The sequence below is a fragment of the Lethenteron reissneri genome, chromosome 33, assembly GCF_015708825.2.
Source record: "Lethenteron reissneri isolate LAM-NWPU_2019-01 chromosome 33, ASM1570882v1, whole genome shotgun sequence".
Lineage (NCBI taxonomy): Eukaryota > Metazoa > Chordata > Hyperoartia > Petromyzontiformes > Petromyzontidae > Lethenteron > Lethenteron reissneri.
The window spans coordinates 5,360,418-5,376,963 of NC_083811.1; the positions used below are offsets into that span (position 1 = coordinate 5,360,418).

The 16,546-nt window shown below is 50.1% G+C and overlaps 1 protein-coding gene across 1 annotated transcript in view; it reads right to left on the reverse strand.

Moving 5' to 3' along the window:
- MOB2 (MOB kinase activator 2) overlaps positions 1–14,932 on the reverse strand; it is a 53,406-nt gene extending 38,474 nt beyond the window's left edge. Inside the window, exon 1 of the mRNA XM_061564397.1 lies at positions 14,814–14,932. Within this exon, the coding sequence (XP_061420381.1) occupies positions 14,814–14,830 (17 nt within the window). The 5' untranslated portion in view covers positions 14,831–14,932. The remainder of the gene's footprint in view (positions 1–14,813) is intronic.
- Positions 14,933–16,546: the final 1,614 nt, after the last annotated feature.

The following is a 16,546-nucleotide window of genomic DNA, read 5'->3' on the forward strand; positions in this document are numbered from 1 at the left end:
GGTCGGATGAAGGTCTCCCGATACCAGCGTTGGTCGTGACCAAACTGGCGGGTAGGAAAAATTGCATCGATAATTTTTTTCCGCTACCCCGAGCCTGGTGGTAACACCTGGTTCACGCGATCACACCTGTTGTCAAGATAAGGGCCTCCCCCAATGCCGTGTGGGGCTTCTGGGGGTTTGACCATACTTCACCACGCTGATTCGTGTGGATTGACGGACGCGGGGAGCAAAGCAGTGGAAGCTATGTAAGGTGCGAAAGAAGTTGAAGGTACACACGTTGCAATGCAACAATAGAAATGCTTGCACTAGCACCTACTATCCATCGTGTAGCCCCGCAGAGGCCTATATAGCCTGTTGTCATCCTAACAAAGCACTACAGAGGCTCAAATCTGCTTAGCTTCTGAGATGTGATGAGATCGGGCCCTTGCCGGGTCATTTGATTAGAGGCGAAAATAGCCATCGAGTCAAGACGACAATGCTGAAGCCATCATTGACTCGATTGCTCCCCACTGCACCCAAATCAGCCCCCCCCCCCCCACCAACCTTTTCACTAAACTACACCACTTTTTAAATCCTTTATATTAAGTTCACTTGCTTGCTTGCGCGCTTACGACAGTGCAAATCTTTCGGTCGTTTTTTAACCCACTTCCCGTGATCCAATCGAACTGACATTTTGCACACAGACTCGTTGTGCGTGACAATTTATTTTCCTGAAATTTTTTTCCAAAATTTTGCACTTTTTAGGAATTTGTTTTTATATTTAATTACCAATTGCTTAATGGTGGCAGGCAATCATCTGACCCATAGGTGGCAGCCATCTAAAGCCAGAGGACGAGAGGACTCTAGCCGCCACGCATATAAAAGATTTATAGTGAAAAACTTTGTTTTTACGGGTTAATTTTTTGTTTTTGCGCTCCCAGAAATCTCGTCAATGCCATTAGCCAAAGGGCCCCCCGCCCCCCGGGACCCCGACGTTTGTAGAGTTATTGGTGTAGGCGACTCGGCTGCAACCTTCGGCATGCATTACCAGATGTGGAGATATCCGGAAAACGTACGCAGAGGGCTCGCGTGCGGTGATGATCTCACCACCCCGTGCAACACTCGAGAGGAGGGCTGCATTAGGCAGGGTGTCAGTCACTCGCCATTGCTGTGAATGCGACTTGATGGACACGGGTTATTATTAGCGTACACTATACATTTCTTGGCCACTCTATATGCTGTGAAAAACTCAACTCTGTTGCTGTTTTTTTGGACAGGGTAAAGCCCACTGCTGTTCTTGGAGAGGCGAAACTGGCCACGCACGATGGCTCACCGAACTGCATTCTATCACCATCACATGGTCGGAATTTATAGTTAGCAGCCAAAATCATCCGAAACGCGATGTTACGTCCAAAAGTGGAGGGGGGAAAACCGGAGCTACCTGGAGCAATATCCAAGCGGGCCATCCACGGCGAGAGAGCGAATATGCAGACTCAAAATATGATCGTACAACAGGCATCGTTAGGGGGTCCGGAATCAAACCCCACGAACCTCCTGTATGCGAGACGAGGGAGATGACATCGAGCCACTGCAGTGCTATTGGCGAATGTATCGAGTTGTATTACATTGTCTTTGAGTTGTGCGCCTTTTGGCGTCATCTGGTCCAACACCATGTAAGACTAGGCTCTAAGGAAAGCTGTCTCGGGTGTGGACCAATCAACTTCAAGGACAGTGCATACATGATCAGAGTTATGTTTTTTGTTTGCATTATGATTGCAGGTAATGTGGTCTATGCAAACATGACACCTTGTAAAAAAAGGTGTCAGTTTTGTTGCCAGATAGAAGGGTAAAACACCAATTATCATATTTTTTTACTGGCAAATGAGGTTCCAATGGTTGTATTACACTGGTCAACAAAAAAAAACATTTTTTTCTGGCCTGGACTTTTGCAGCTGTTTTAGACTAATTTCAGGGTGCTGATTCCAAATCTGATCTCAGATTTGCTCTATCACATCTCATTTTATGCTATCGGCATACCCCATTTTCATTGATTTTACCCGAAATTAACTCTGTCGCTTATGATTGCAAGTTGTTGCGAGTCAATGACTGCTTTAGTGTGAAAATATGGTGCTGTATTTTTAGGATAGTGTGTTATAATATCATTTTATGTAGATATCCACATTTATTTAATATTTTTCTTCTGCAGTTTTTATTGAAAATGCAATATTTGATATCTCAAAAAACCTGATGTGATAGACAAAAACTGATGCCAGATTTGGAATCAGCACCCCAAAATTACCTTAAACCCATTGGAATACCTTATGCCAGAAAAAGTGTGTTGACCAGTGTAATTATTGTTATTACACAACACGTGCTCACGTACTGCAGACAATAATCCCAAGGACACGAGGACCAGAGTGGCAGACTTCCTCGCGGGCGCATCGTGCCACCATGCGGTGATGATGATGATGTGCCGTGTGTTTTCCAATTAAAGCCCCCTAACGCACGCACGTTTTAAGAGATGCAGGCTTTTTTGCCGAAAGGTAATCGTCGCTCGCGGCGCGTGGAGTTGCCCCTATCCACGTCATGCCTTCAGCTACCCCATTCCTCGCTCTGCCAGCTTTGTGAGCACGCGTTTTGCTGACATTGCCCTGGCATGGTGCGTTTGTTACGGTTGCGCAAGGAAACGGGGCTTTTGCGACACTGGGCGCATTTACCAACAAGAGCTTTCATGCTTAAACTCCAGCCCAAAGATAGCATTACTCAATACAAAGTTACTCGGCTCTATTATCATGCACCTACTTGCGTGTACACAAGCGAATGTGTACGTTTGCAGTATTATTTTGTATTTATCGAATGCTTTTACACGTGACTTTCACGCAGTCAAGAGCACCAGATACACACAAAAAAGATTATTTAAAAAATGAATGCGCCTACAGTACCCTGCATATCCCTTATGCCAATCCACTGTTCGATGGACTCCCCTACGATGTGCACATCGTGGGGGATTATTTGACCATACTTCACCAGTGCGGGTAGATGCCGGTTGGTGAAGGCACTGAAGCGTGCATGTGGGAGCATAGAAAGTACACTGCAACGATTCCTTTGGCGTCAGTGCCCGTCTCCATTGGCCACCGCTGAAGCCTTCAAACAACCCGACTGGCACTTTCCAAGACTGAAGCTTGCTTATCGTCAGCGATTGATGAGAGAGCGACACATTTCCCCCCGGTGATGTAGTCACGAACATTTAACCCGCAAATTGTTTGGCCAACATGATCACGCTAAAGTTTCCAAAAATAACTTTCAAACGGATTACGCCACCAAAATTAATGAAATTCGGCACCGGTAATAGAGTCACCTTGAGAGGGTACACTTAAACACACGGGGCGATTAAAAACCAAAATGAGTCAATGTAAATATAGTTCGGTTTAACCCGCTCCTCGGCGGCAGCAGAACGCAGCTGTGGGACAGCTTCTTTCCCACCGACAGGCAGCGGAAAGGGCAGGGTAAGGTGACGGGCACCCACGGTGGATTACGTGGCAGCTTTAATGAAGGACTGTAGCCACGATCAGCAGGCAGGGAGAGACTCGACGATTCCCAGCAGTGCCGTAGCCTGCACGCATTTGCACTGCAGAGATGCGTGGATGTGCAACGTGCATCCCCCGTCCAGTCAAGCGCAACGCTCGAGCGACGTACATGGGCAAACAAATACACATTCAAGCTGCATGTGGGGCAAGGCCGGAGAGTGAAGCAGTTATAGTTTAGCCAACTTGACCCTCGTGTTGAATTTAAAGCTCTCAAGTTTGCAAAGAAAATATTTTCCACAGTACAATTCCACAGTAGTCCACGGATTCTAACAGCAGACATATACCCTGTATACACAGCTACATAGACAGCACATAACTAAATAAGATACCTGATTCATGCAGCAGCTATGCACGCGACTACATAAACAGTGCATGGAAAATTATATACAGATTGACATACCAGCTTTATACTCTTTAACCATAGATTTAATACATAGTAATGTTTAAATGTTTTATATCAAAACATTTTATTAATACGCAAAGTACATACATTAAATGAACGTGGAACCAATAACAAACACATTTCCAGCATAAGTGAATGGTTCGCTAATTTAATTATTTAAAATCTACCATTAGAAGAAATGAACGTTTGGCCTTTCGTCCTTCACGAAGGGCTCCAAGGCTGCCAAGCATCGGGGCCGTGATCGTGGATTTGAGTGCATTGCCGCGAAAGATAACGGTTTCAATATTTGGCGAGTCCATAAAAAGACCAAACCAATTACTGGCAATTCAATTTGTCGTCCAAGGTTAAATAAATTATGCATATGTCTTGCAGTATTATTAGGACAGTGCACTGTCCGTTCAAGTGCCTATGTGCAATAGCACTTCACGAAACGAATCCTCCCACTCCACGCATATTTCGCAACTCGTCAAACCCTGCCACGACACCACACGACACAAACCCCTGCCTCCTCCACCCGCACTTTCTCTCCACGATTCCGATTCCTCCTCTCCAATTCTCAACTTTGTTTTCTTCCCGACAAAATCTCACAAGCACCGGTACAACGAGCCGTCAAATATATTTCGATTACAAACAGTGCCGCATGAAGCTAGTGAGGGGCCTGTAGCATATGTTATAAAGGGTCCCTAAATAAAATATATATATATTAAAACACGCATTCTTTTACTTGCATAGTAAAGTAATTGTATTTTTTCATTTGCTATGCAGCAATATAATACGACAAATCGCTAACCTTAAACAAGCAATCGTTCATAAAAGTTGAAGGCGGTATAGTACTTTAGTAATAGAGCAAGTGCAGAATCACTGAACCGGAATTGATAGCTTGAAAGCATTTAGCGCGGGGCCCTTGAAAGTGCGGGACCCGTAGCATATGTAGCTACTTTTGCTCCTAGGATAATCCGGTACCGATTAAAACAAGGGAATGATAGAATTATAATGATGCCAAATGAAACATTATTCTTTAACAACAAAAAAGCTAAGAGATAACCCCTGCGTTAAGGAGAGAGAGGGGGGGGGGGGATTCTGATGCGTTTACGAACGCACGTTACCCGAACAGGGCCAAAGCTGCCACGATGCAATGCACCACACATTGATCCACCACAACTGCCGACCGAATTCTTCTCTCTTGCATATATCACGCCACTTGATGAACGCACGTGATTCACAGACGTTGGCAAAACATCAAATAGCGTCATTACCAGAGGTGTGGACTCGAGTCATGTGACTTGGACTCGAGTCAGACTCGAGTCATGAATTTGATGACTTGAGACTCGACTTGGACTTGCATAACAATGACTTTGTCCCACCTCTGAGGTGTGGACTCGAGTCATGTGACTTGGACTCGAGTCAGACTCGAGTCATGAATTTGATGACTTGAGACTCGACTTGGACTTGCATAACAATGACTTTGTCCCACCTCTGGTCATTACCATCGCCTAGAATCACCATGATCATTATCACTATCATCATCATCATCGTCGTCGTCGTGACCAGAGCGCCAACACAATCCTAATGAAACGAAGCCTCTCTCCCGAAGTGTTCTCTCGCTTGAGGGCGAGGAATGTGGACAGTCAGCAAGAAGCTTCGGGCGTCCTTCCAGACGGCGGTGTGCCACTTCGAAGGACGCGCGTCCTCCCACATCGACGTGAGATGAGTCACACGCGCACCACGAGGCTGTTAGCGAATCGCGCACACACGCACTGTGCTGCATAGTAATGAGGGAGGGGGTGGGGAGAGTGGTAGCCACGTCTGGTTGATGATGATGATGAGGATGACGACAATCACACTATCATCAGTAGCCCACCCAGACCGCCACTGCCAACACGACGGTTCGGGCCTACAGGAACGGCCACGTTTGAGAAGTGTAAACACGTGCTTATAAAATTCACAAAGCGTCAAAAGCGTGCACCTTCATTTCCTCTCGTGTATATCAGTGCTTTATATAGAAAGTTCATGCAGCGGTTTTCAAGTACTTTGTTTTTATATCATTTCGTTTCCGATGGTTTTGAGCCCATTTCAGGTGGGTGTTTATTTTAATAAGGCTCCACCCACTACCCATGTGCAACTGCAGATTTGCATCACAACAGATCACAGTTTTTGCTTATTTACCCTTTTGTGTTGTCGTGTTGTGCTGTGAGCTGCATTGTGTGATACTTTGTTGGGTTTAAGAATAACGATCTTGACGATTTTATCTTTACCATTTTCAAGAGTCTTTACCAGTTTCTTTACTATTTAGCTGTATTGTGTGACAGTTGGTTGGCTTTAGTAACAATGATCTTTACCATTTTATCTTCACCATTTTCAATAACCGTTACCAAATTATTTGCCATCTAGCTGTATTGTGTGACATCTGTATTGTGCCGTATTGTGTGACAGCTTTTTGGGTTTAACAATAACAATCTTTACCATTTTATTTACCATTTTATCTTCACCATTTTCAATCATCTTTACCATTTTCTTTACCATTTTCACTAATGATCTTTACCACTTTAGAAATCTACATGGGAATTGGAGCGAGACAGTAGAAACATTCTCAAGACAGTAATACATACAATTTTAAAGCAGAAAAACATAAAAGTAGCTGAGCATTCCAGTGTAAGCTATCTCTATAAGATTCTATAGATCACTAAGTCGTAGTAATTTCTGCAGTACCCTAAGACTATTATATGTGTTGGATAGTATTCCTTTACAGGGACTCCTCTATTTACGAACATTTGACTTATAAACTTTCAGAGATATGAACAAACCTGTCCGTACGTCCAGTTGCCTGTTTGAACCGAGAGTCGTAAGTTCAACTGCTGCGCAATAGACGGCGGTGGTGGCGTCTACATCTGCAGAACATGAAGAACTACTGGCATCTACATCTGCAGGAGATAATACAACTTTTTAATCCATTCCCCGTGTTTAGTGTACACGCCCTACAACATGTTTGGAATCGACGGGAGTAAAGTTGCACTTACGAACACATCGACTTACGATCAGACTTCTGTAACCTCACTCGTTCGTAAGTAGAGGAGTCCCTGTAATGGCACTTTTATAATTTTGGCAACACTGCCGTACGTTTTAGCACCACTCGCGTTAACTGCCTACATAGCAGCCAAGGACATGAAAAAAATTGTATCATGTAGCTGAACAGACATTGTTTACACCTTGGTGTTGGTAAGCTCATAAATGGAAGGCTCGATTGTGTGACGCCGGAACGATCCTCGTATAAAATAAATTAAACTGAAGCGACAACGTTATACCCTTGTAATAATAATAATAAAATATATCAGCACTGTCTCAATCCACTTTTGGATGAAGGCCTCCCCGTGCCATGTCAGTCATGGTGGTTGTTTGGCCATACTTCGCCATGCCGGTCATTGCTGATTGCTGAAGGGGTTTTGGGATAGGGCCTGTTCCGATGCCGCGTTCTGCTGATGACAGCTGTGGATGGGAATCGAACCGAGGTAGCTGGGACTCCAGGGTTTAATGCACGAGGCATGCTCCAACTCTATCTCAGAACGCAAGTGGCCTTTTAAAGAACGTCACTGGTTATGATTGGCAACTCAACTTGTTAAATTAAGACGCCCATTTTGCAGGAGAGGAATTGTAATGTCTGTAATTAGAATAGATGAGTGATTAAGATGGGTACATCCTTAAACAATAAGAATGATGTATATTTAACAGTACTAACATTTGTACATTTCCACATGAATGTGTTTAAGCAAACCATCACACCTAACCGTTAAAACACCCCATTCACAAGACGTGTTTAAAAGCGATCATATTAAAATATAATGAGGTATGGCTTGCAGCAGTATGTACTGGGACCAAATGTAGAATCCAATTCGGGAGTGAACTCCTTGTTTCAGACATCGAGTATCAATTCATGGGGAGTCAACAATTGGTGTCCTATTCATAGCCTCCTACCCATCATAGGAATGTAGAACTTTCACCACTGGCCAAGGGCAAACAAGCTGCCACATATTCGCGCGTGTGTGTGAGAGAAAGAGAGAGAGCCTATCCTGACTTGTGATTTGATTAATAATAAAACGGAAGGAAGAGGGGAGGAGGAGTGCTGGGTAATGGTAAGAACGCGTCACTATGAACCCGGAAACGTGAGTTCAATCCACGGTATGTATGTATGTTGAACTTCTGTCACACCGTACGTAGCAAACCGTGCCAATCGGAGGTGCGATGGGGGAGGGGATAACAAACTCAGCACAAAAATCAGTTCTAAAGAAATTCGTTTTCAATCTAGACGTACAAGTGCACAGCTTCCGGTAGCTTCCGAATATCGGAAGGCAGAGCGTTCCAGACGGCCGCAGAAGCGCATCGGAAGGAGCGCGCGATGCAGTGACCGTCTTTGTTGGCTATAACCGATTTGAACCGGCGTTCGGCGCCCTAGTTTACCAGCGAGCATTCATCCAACGTGGTCGAGGTGTGGTCCAGCAACTCTCATAGAACCGACACGGCGTGAGAAGGCCTTCATCCAGCAGCGGATTGCGTAAATGTATGTCAATTGTAGTTGCTATTAATAGCGATAAGGTGACGTGCTGTGTGGAATGTGCTCCCGAGTTGGAAACGATGGGGATGTCGCTGGCCGTGGTGCTGAAGTGGCGTTCTGAGTTACCTCCGATAATCCGAACACAATTTAGCAGACAAGTATTGGGGCCACATCACTCGCCGTGCACTCAATGCTTACCGAACCTTCAGACAACGGGGATAGTTGGAATATTTTGTTGTTGAAATCAATCAACTTAGTTGTTCATACGGTATTCTTTTTAAACTGTTCAATATCTGCATGTTGCTGATACATTAATAGCATTTACGTAATGTTGAAAATACAAATCGCCATGTTTGACTGGTTAAGACTGATGGAACAAGTGTTATTAGTGAACAGATGTCAATGCTGAAACAGCACACTGACGATAATTTTGACCATAGCACACCATTACTGTATTAATTGTAGGCTGAGTCTACCTAGGGGGTGCATATTAAAAAACACGTGTTTTAGTCTATCAGGCTCTTGGCTTCCAGACAACTATTATCAAGCGGCAGCATTTGTTTAAGCAAGCAACCCCATGGACTGGTTTCGGCCTTCTGGGTCTCATCCGCAGAGAACATCAGGCTTGTTGAACAAATGCCGATGATTATACCCAACGGTATTGGCAAAAGCACCGTCATATGAACTTTAGAAAGATGCCTGGCATCGTTGTTCAGTAAACGTTAACCCACTCACTGCTCCCCGTAATATTCACACACGCGCGTCTTATGGCACACTCATCTCAGACGTGTACGCGCATATGTAACATTGCCTTGCATCTCTCCCTCTCTCTCTCTGGAGCGACACGCAACCTCTTACCGCTTGGCTCCCCCAACGCGTGACCTTCCCGGGGCAATGAATATTTAAACGAGTGCACAGCTCGGCTCGGGGCGTGCCGCGCGCCGCACAAACACAGCTCGCCCCCTGCACGCAACGCGTCTTCACTGATGGGTGCGGAGCAGGGGCTGGGGGGGGCTGGGAGGAGCAGGGGGAAGAGCAGATGTGGGGGAGGAGGGGGGGAGTAGGGGGTGGGGGGGAGAGTGGGGGGGGGCAGGGTGGGGGGAAGGGCAGGGGGGGCAGGGTGGGGGGAGGGCGGGGGGGAGCAGGGGTGGGGAGGAGTAGGGGGGAAGTGGGGGGAAGTGGGGGGGAGCAGGGGGTGGGGGGAGTAGGGGGCGGGGGGGAGTAGGGGGCGGGGGGGAGCAGGGAGTGGGGGTAAGGTGAGGGGAAGCAGGGGGTGGGGGGAGCAGGGGGTGGGGGAGGGCGGGGGAGCAGGGGGTGAGGGGAACATGGGGGGGGGGAGCAGGGGGTGGGGGGAGGGCGGGGGGGAGGAGGAGGAAGATGGGGGGGAGCAGGGGGTGGGAGGGAGTAAGGGGTGGGGGGAGCAGGGGGTGGGGGGAGCAGGGGTGGGGGGAGCCGGGGTGGGGGGAGGGCGGGGGGAGGGAGCAAGGGGTGGAGGAAGCAGGGTGGGAGGGAGGGGGTTCGCAATCAAACTCAAGCGCGCTGGTACGGAGCGGCTTGTTGGCTCTTCCTGTTTTGCTTATCGATGGAGACCGTTGCGTGCACCGCAACCACACGATCGCATGCATGTTGAATGTATGTGTGTGGAACTTCTTTCGCACCGTACGTAGCCAACCGCGCTAATCGGAGGTGCGGGGGAAGGAAAACACACTAAACACCAAACGCGGTTCTAAAGAAATGCGTCTTCAATCTATAAATTAAAAAAGTGCATCGCTCCGGTGGTTTCCCAATCGCGTCGCACGTCACGGACGCGTGACGCGACGAGTGGCGACGCAAATTAAACGAAAAATAAAACACGGCGCAATAAGCAAGGCGCCTTCATATGGAACACGCACACGGCTGTTATACTGGTAGGCACCTCCTGGTTACACCAGCCCACACGGGATTATTGTGTCCGTCCGTCGTGCAGGAAGGGGCTGGGTGGGGAGGGAGGGGCTGGGTGGGGAGGGGAGAGTGGGGAGGGGCTGGGTGGGGAGGGGCTGGGTGGGGAGGGTGGGGCTGGGTGGTGAGGGGCTGGGTGGGAGGGGCTGGTCACCCCGTGGTGCCCTTATAAAACTCAACGTTTAACCTACTCACGCCAACTTGTGCCCGCCATCACAGTCGGGCACATTTGCGGAATACACCACGCCGCCGTTGACCCTGGCCATTGACCGAGCAACCCGACGTTTCTACCAGCTCCCTCCGCAGGAATGTGTTTTTGACGAGAAACGCGTCCCACGGAATCTCAAGACCCTTGATCGAACGTTGCGCTGCATTTGCGGTGTTTGGCCAACAGCAGACGCGGATGTAAACAGCAGGCGCGGTGCAAAACTCGTGCATCGTACGAGGGGGAGTGAGTTGAGAGTCAGCAAACAGTGCCATGTCCTGGGATACTTCGCCAGGACCACGCCAACAACGGCTTGGCAAGCCCCAAGATTGACGACCCTTGCGAGTCACGAAGCAGACGTCGTGCCCGTTTGGGTTGTCGAGGTGTGACCAGACCAAGTCGGAGTGTTCGTAGCCAGCGACTCGAACTTATGAGTTACTTTCACCCCTGGTTACTGAAACTATGCGGATACTTGGTATGATATATAGCCCCTGCAGCGGCTGTACAGCGTGTACGCTATACATGCTTAAATGCAATTGCGCACATCGCCTTGAACATGCATCACATTACGTACGTTGAACTTCTTTCGCGCCGTACGTAGCCAACCGTGATAATGGGAGGTGCGGGGTAAGGACAACAGACTCAACACAAAAAGCAGTTCTAGAGAATTGATGTTGTTGTTGTTTCGATTTAGATTTAAAAGTGCACAGCCCCAGTGGCTTGCTAATTCAGTATCGGGTGGAAGAGCGTTCCAGACGGTCTCAGAAGCACACGAAGCAGCGACCGCCTTTTGTCCGACAGATTGGCCAAAATGACACCACTGGAACGCGTCAACTTGACGCTGCAACAAGACACCTTTTGGCGTCATCTGGTCCAACACCATGTGAGACTAGGCTCTAAAGAAAGCTGTCTCGGGTGTGGACCAATCCATTTCAAGGACAGTGCATACATTATCAGAGTTATGTTTTTTGTTTGCATTCCGACTGCAGGTATTGTGGTCAATGCAAACATGACTCCTCGTAAAACAGGTGTCAGTTTTGTTGCCAGATAAAAGGGTACAAAAAAACAATTATCACGCCTGTGAGCGTCAGGCAGCCGTGGGTTGTTGTCGCTTGACGAATCTCCCGTTGCGCGTGAAAGCCAGGGCCAAGCGTCACGTGCGTAGCTCGGCGGACGGACGCAGTCAACACGAGGCGCCCGGGATAATGAACGGATACATCTCAAAGGAGGTGGGGAGGTGGGTCTCGTGTGGACTCTAGGAGGGAGTGCAGCTTGAAATATATCACACTGCCGTGCAGGGTGGTCAGAGGGGGGAGGGGGAAGCGCAGAAATGCATAGAAAGCATGGGGTGTGCAACTTATGCACCGACCTACGGCACAAAAACGCAGCGCACGGGGGGGTCTTTGCAACAACGCGTCCTGACTTACGCACACAGCGCACATCCAAATATATACAGACTCACACTCACACGCACATCCAAATATATACTCACACACACACGCACATCCAAATATATACAGACTCACACACACACATCCATACAGACTCACACACACACACACGCACATCCAAATATATACTCACACACACACACGCACATCCAAATATATACTCACACACACACGCACATCCAAATATATACAGACACACACACACACACATCCATACAGACTCACACACGCACACATCCATACAGACTCACACACACACATCCAAATATATACAGACTCACACGCATCCATACAGACTCACACACGCACATCCATACAGACTCACAAACCCACGCACACATCCATACAGACTCACGCACGCACACACACGCACACACACGCGCTCTCCCCAGCGGATATTTTGGTAACGGTCACAACCTCGTGGACCGTATTCCCCGGAGGATGACTGCTTTTGTAGCGAGGCAGAAACACAATCTGCTGTTACCCAACTTAGTAAGAAAGCTCTTCGGCTTTTGGGGTGCAACGAATACAGAAGCCGGAGAGCGCTTTTCGGTAAAAAAAAAAAAACTTCGCGCAAACACAAAAAACATCTCTCTTGTAAGGGTTCCAAACGTCGGGGGTGCCGTGCCGTGAAGTCGACCTTGGCGACAAACTCGGGCCAAGACGTGGTGGTGGTGGTGGTGGACGCGAAGGCGACTCGCGGAGAGGCAAGAGAAGTCGGTGGCTCGCACCGCGGCCACGCAGCAGCAGCAGCAGCAACACACACCAACACACACACACCGCAACACACACACACACACCGCAACACACACACACCACACACACACACACCGCGACACACACACACCGCGACACACACACACCGCGACACACACACACCGCGACACACACACACTACACACACACACCGCAACACACACACACACACTACACACACCGCGACACACACACACCACACACACAAACACACACACACCGCGACACACCACACCACACACACACACACTACACACACACACCGCAACACCACACAAACACACACACACACACTACACACACACCGCGACACACACACACCACACACACACACACTACACACACACACCCGCAAACACACACACACACACACACACCACACACACACACACTACACACACACACCGCGACACACACACACCACACACACACACACTACACACACACCACCGCAACACACACAACACACACACACACACCACACACACACACACTACCACACACACACCGCGACACACACACAACCACACACACACACACTACACCACACACCGCAACACACACACAACACACACACACACACTACACACACACACCGCGACACACACACACCGCGACACACACACACCACACACACACACTACACACACACACCGCAACACACACACACACACACTACACACACACACCGCGACACACACACACCACACACACACACACTACACACACACACCGCAACACACACACAACACACACCACACCACACACCGCACACACACACACTACACACACACCGCACACACACACACACCGCGACACACACACACCACACACACACACCTACACACACACACCGCAACACACACACAACACACACCAACACACACACACCCACACACACACCACACCCTACACACACACACCACACCACACACACACACACCGCACACACACACCCACACACACCAACACACACACCCCACCACAACACACCACCACACCACACACACCGCGACACACACACCCACACACACACTACACACACACACCGCAACACCACACAACACACACCAACACACACACCGCGACACACACACACCGCAACACACCACACCAACACACACACACCAACACACACACACCGTAACACACACCGCAACACACACCCCGTAACACACACACACCCCAACAACACACCACAAACACACACACACACCGCAAACACACACAACCACACCTGCAACACACACCACAACCGCACACACCAACACACACCCCACAACACAGACACACACAGCACCTCAACACACACACACCGCAACACCCACCACACCCCAACACACAAGACAACCCCGCAACAACACACACACCTTCAACACACCACACCGCAACACACACACACCCAGCGCACACACCACAACACACCGGCACACACACACACCACCGCAACCACACACACAAAACACCGAACATCACACCAACACACCGACACCTGCAACACAACACACAACACACAACGCACACACACACCGCACCACAACACACCGCAACCCACACACCCCAACCACGACCCCAACACACACCGCAACCACACCCGCAACACAAGCACACACCCCACCACACCGACAACACACACCCCAACCACACACCACAACACACACACACCGCAAACACACACATCCAACAACCACACACACCACAACACACACACAACCGTCAACACACACACCACAACACACACACCACAACACACACACACCGCAACACACACACACCCAACACACACCGCAACACACACACCGCAACACACACACACCGCAACACACACACACCCCAACACACACCACAACACACACCCCAACACACACACCACAACACACACACACCGCAACACACACACCACAACACACACACCACAACACACACACCACGCCACACACACACCTACCCCATGAGCCAGTCCATAATGCCAGCCGGGCACTGAGGGCTGCTTTGCTCGTGGTCCTCCTCCCTCCTTCAGTGTCCCTCTTCTCGCATCTCGAGGACGAGGCCAATCCGCCGGTGCACTGCCAACCCCCCACCCCGACCCCTCCCCCCACCCCCTCCTCCCACCCCCACCGCTCCCCCGCTCCCTCTCACTCCACCCCCTCCCTCCCCCCCAACATCCCCCACCCCCTCCTCCCCCCCCCTCCCTCTCACCCCACCCCTCCCCCCCTCCCTCTCACCCCACCCCCTCCCTCCCCCCCCAACGTCCAACCTCCCCCCCAACGTCCCCCCCCCATCTCCCCCCACCCCCTCCCCCCCCCCGACGTCCCCCCACCCTCTCCTCCTCCCCCCCCCCATCTCCCCCCACCCCCTCCCCCCCCGACGTCCCCCCACCCCCTCACCCACCAACCCACCCCCAACCTCCCCCCACCCTCTCCTCCTCCCCCCCCCATCTCCCCCCACCCCCTCCCCCCCCGACGTCCCCCCACCAACCTCCCCCACCCTCCCCCCTCCCCCACCCTCCCCCCCTCCCCCACCCTCCCCCCACCCCCTCGCTCCCCCCCTCTCTGGGAACCGCGACGCCGCTGGGTGCGGGAGCGAGCCCGCAGCTCCCGGCTCAGCTCGTGCACACCCGGATATCCGGACGTTGCAAACACAGGGCTTGCCATGCGTGTGTGTACGTGTGTGTGTGTACGTGTGTACGTGTGTGTGTGTGTGTATACGTGTGTATGTGTGTGTGCACGTGTGTACGTGTGTGTATGTGTGTGTGTGTACGTGCGTGTGTGTACGTGTGTGTGTGTGTGTGTACGTGTGTGTGTGTATACGTGTGTATGTGTGTGTGCACGTGTGTACGTGTGTGTATGTGTGTGTATACGTGTGTGTGTGTACGTGTGTGTGTGTACGTGTGTGTGTGTATACGTGTGTATGTGTGTGTGCACGTGTGTACGTGTGTGTATGTGTGTGTACGTGTGTGTATGTACGTGTGTGTGTACGTGAGTATGCGTGAGTATGCGTGTGTATGTGTGTATATGTGTGTGTATATGTATGTGTGTATGTGTGTGTATGTGTGTGTCTGTGTGTGTGTGTAGTGGGGAGCGGTGGTGTAGCGGTTAGCGCGCTGCGCTATAAACGCGGCGATCCGAGTTCGATTCCCACTCACGGCCAACACCGGTGACGATTATCTGAACCGGCCCTGGATCTCCCCTCGGTCGACTCAGCCTCAAATGAGTACCTGGTGCAGCTGTGTAAAACATCGCCACTGGGGAGACAAAGGCGGTCGGGCGTGGTGCTGGCCACCCACCCCCTCGTGTGCCGTGCCGGCCTTGATAGGTGCTCGCTAACAGCACTTGCCCCAATAATCTGTTAAGACTACACGGGGGATCTTTGTGTGTGGCGACAGCCCCTCTCTGCAAGCCGTGCGTCATTGGTGCCACCGCCTTCAGGAGCATCGAGGCACTGGGCAAGGCTTCGATTAAAATTTGGGAGAGAGGGCGACACAAAAAAACCCCAAACTCTGCATCATGAATCATCGCCGTTCCGGTCACACCGAGGCACTTGTTTTTCCTCGCCGACATGTCTGTCATTGCGTCTGAGAAATAACAAAACACGTGGCCGTGCGTGGACATGTGCACCATTGTGTATATGCGGATCGTGCGTCATTCACACACAGCTATTGTATGACCGTATCATTATTTC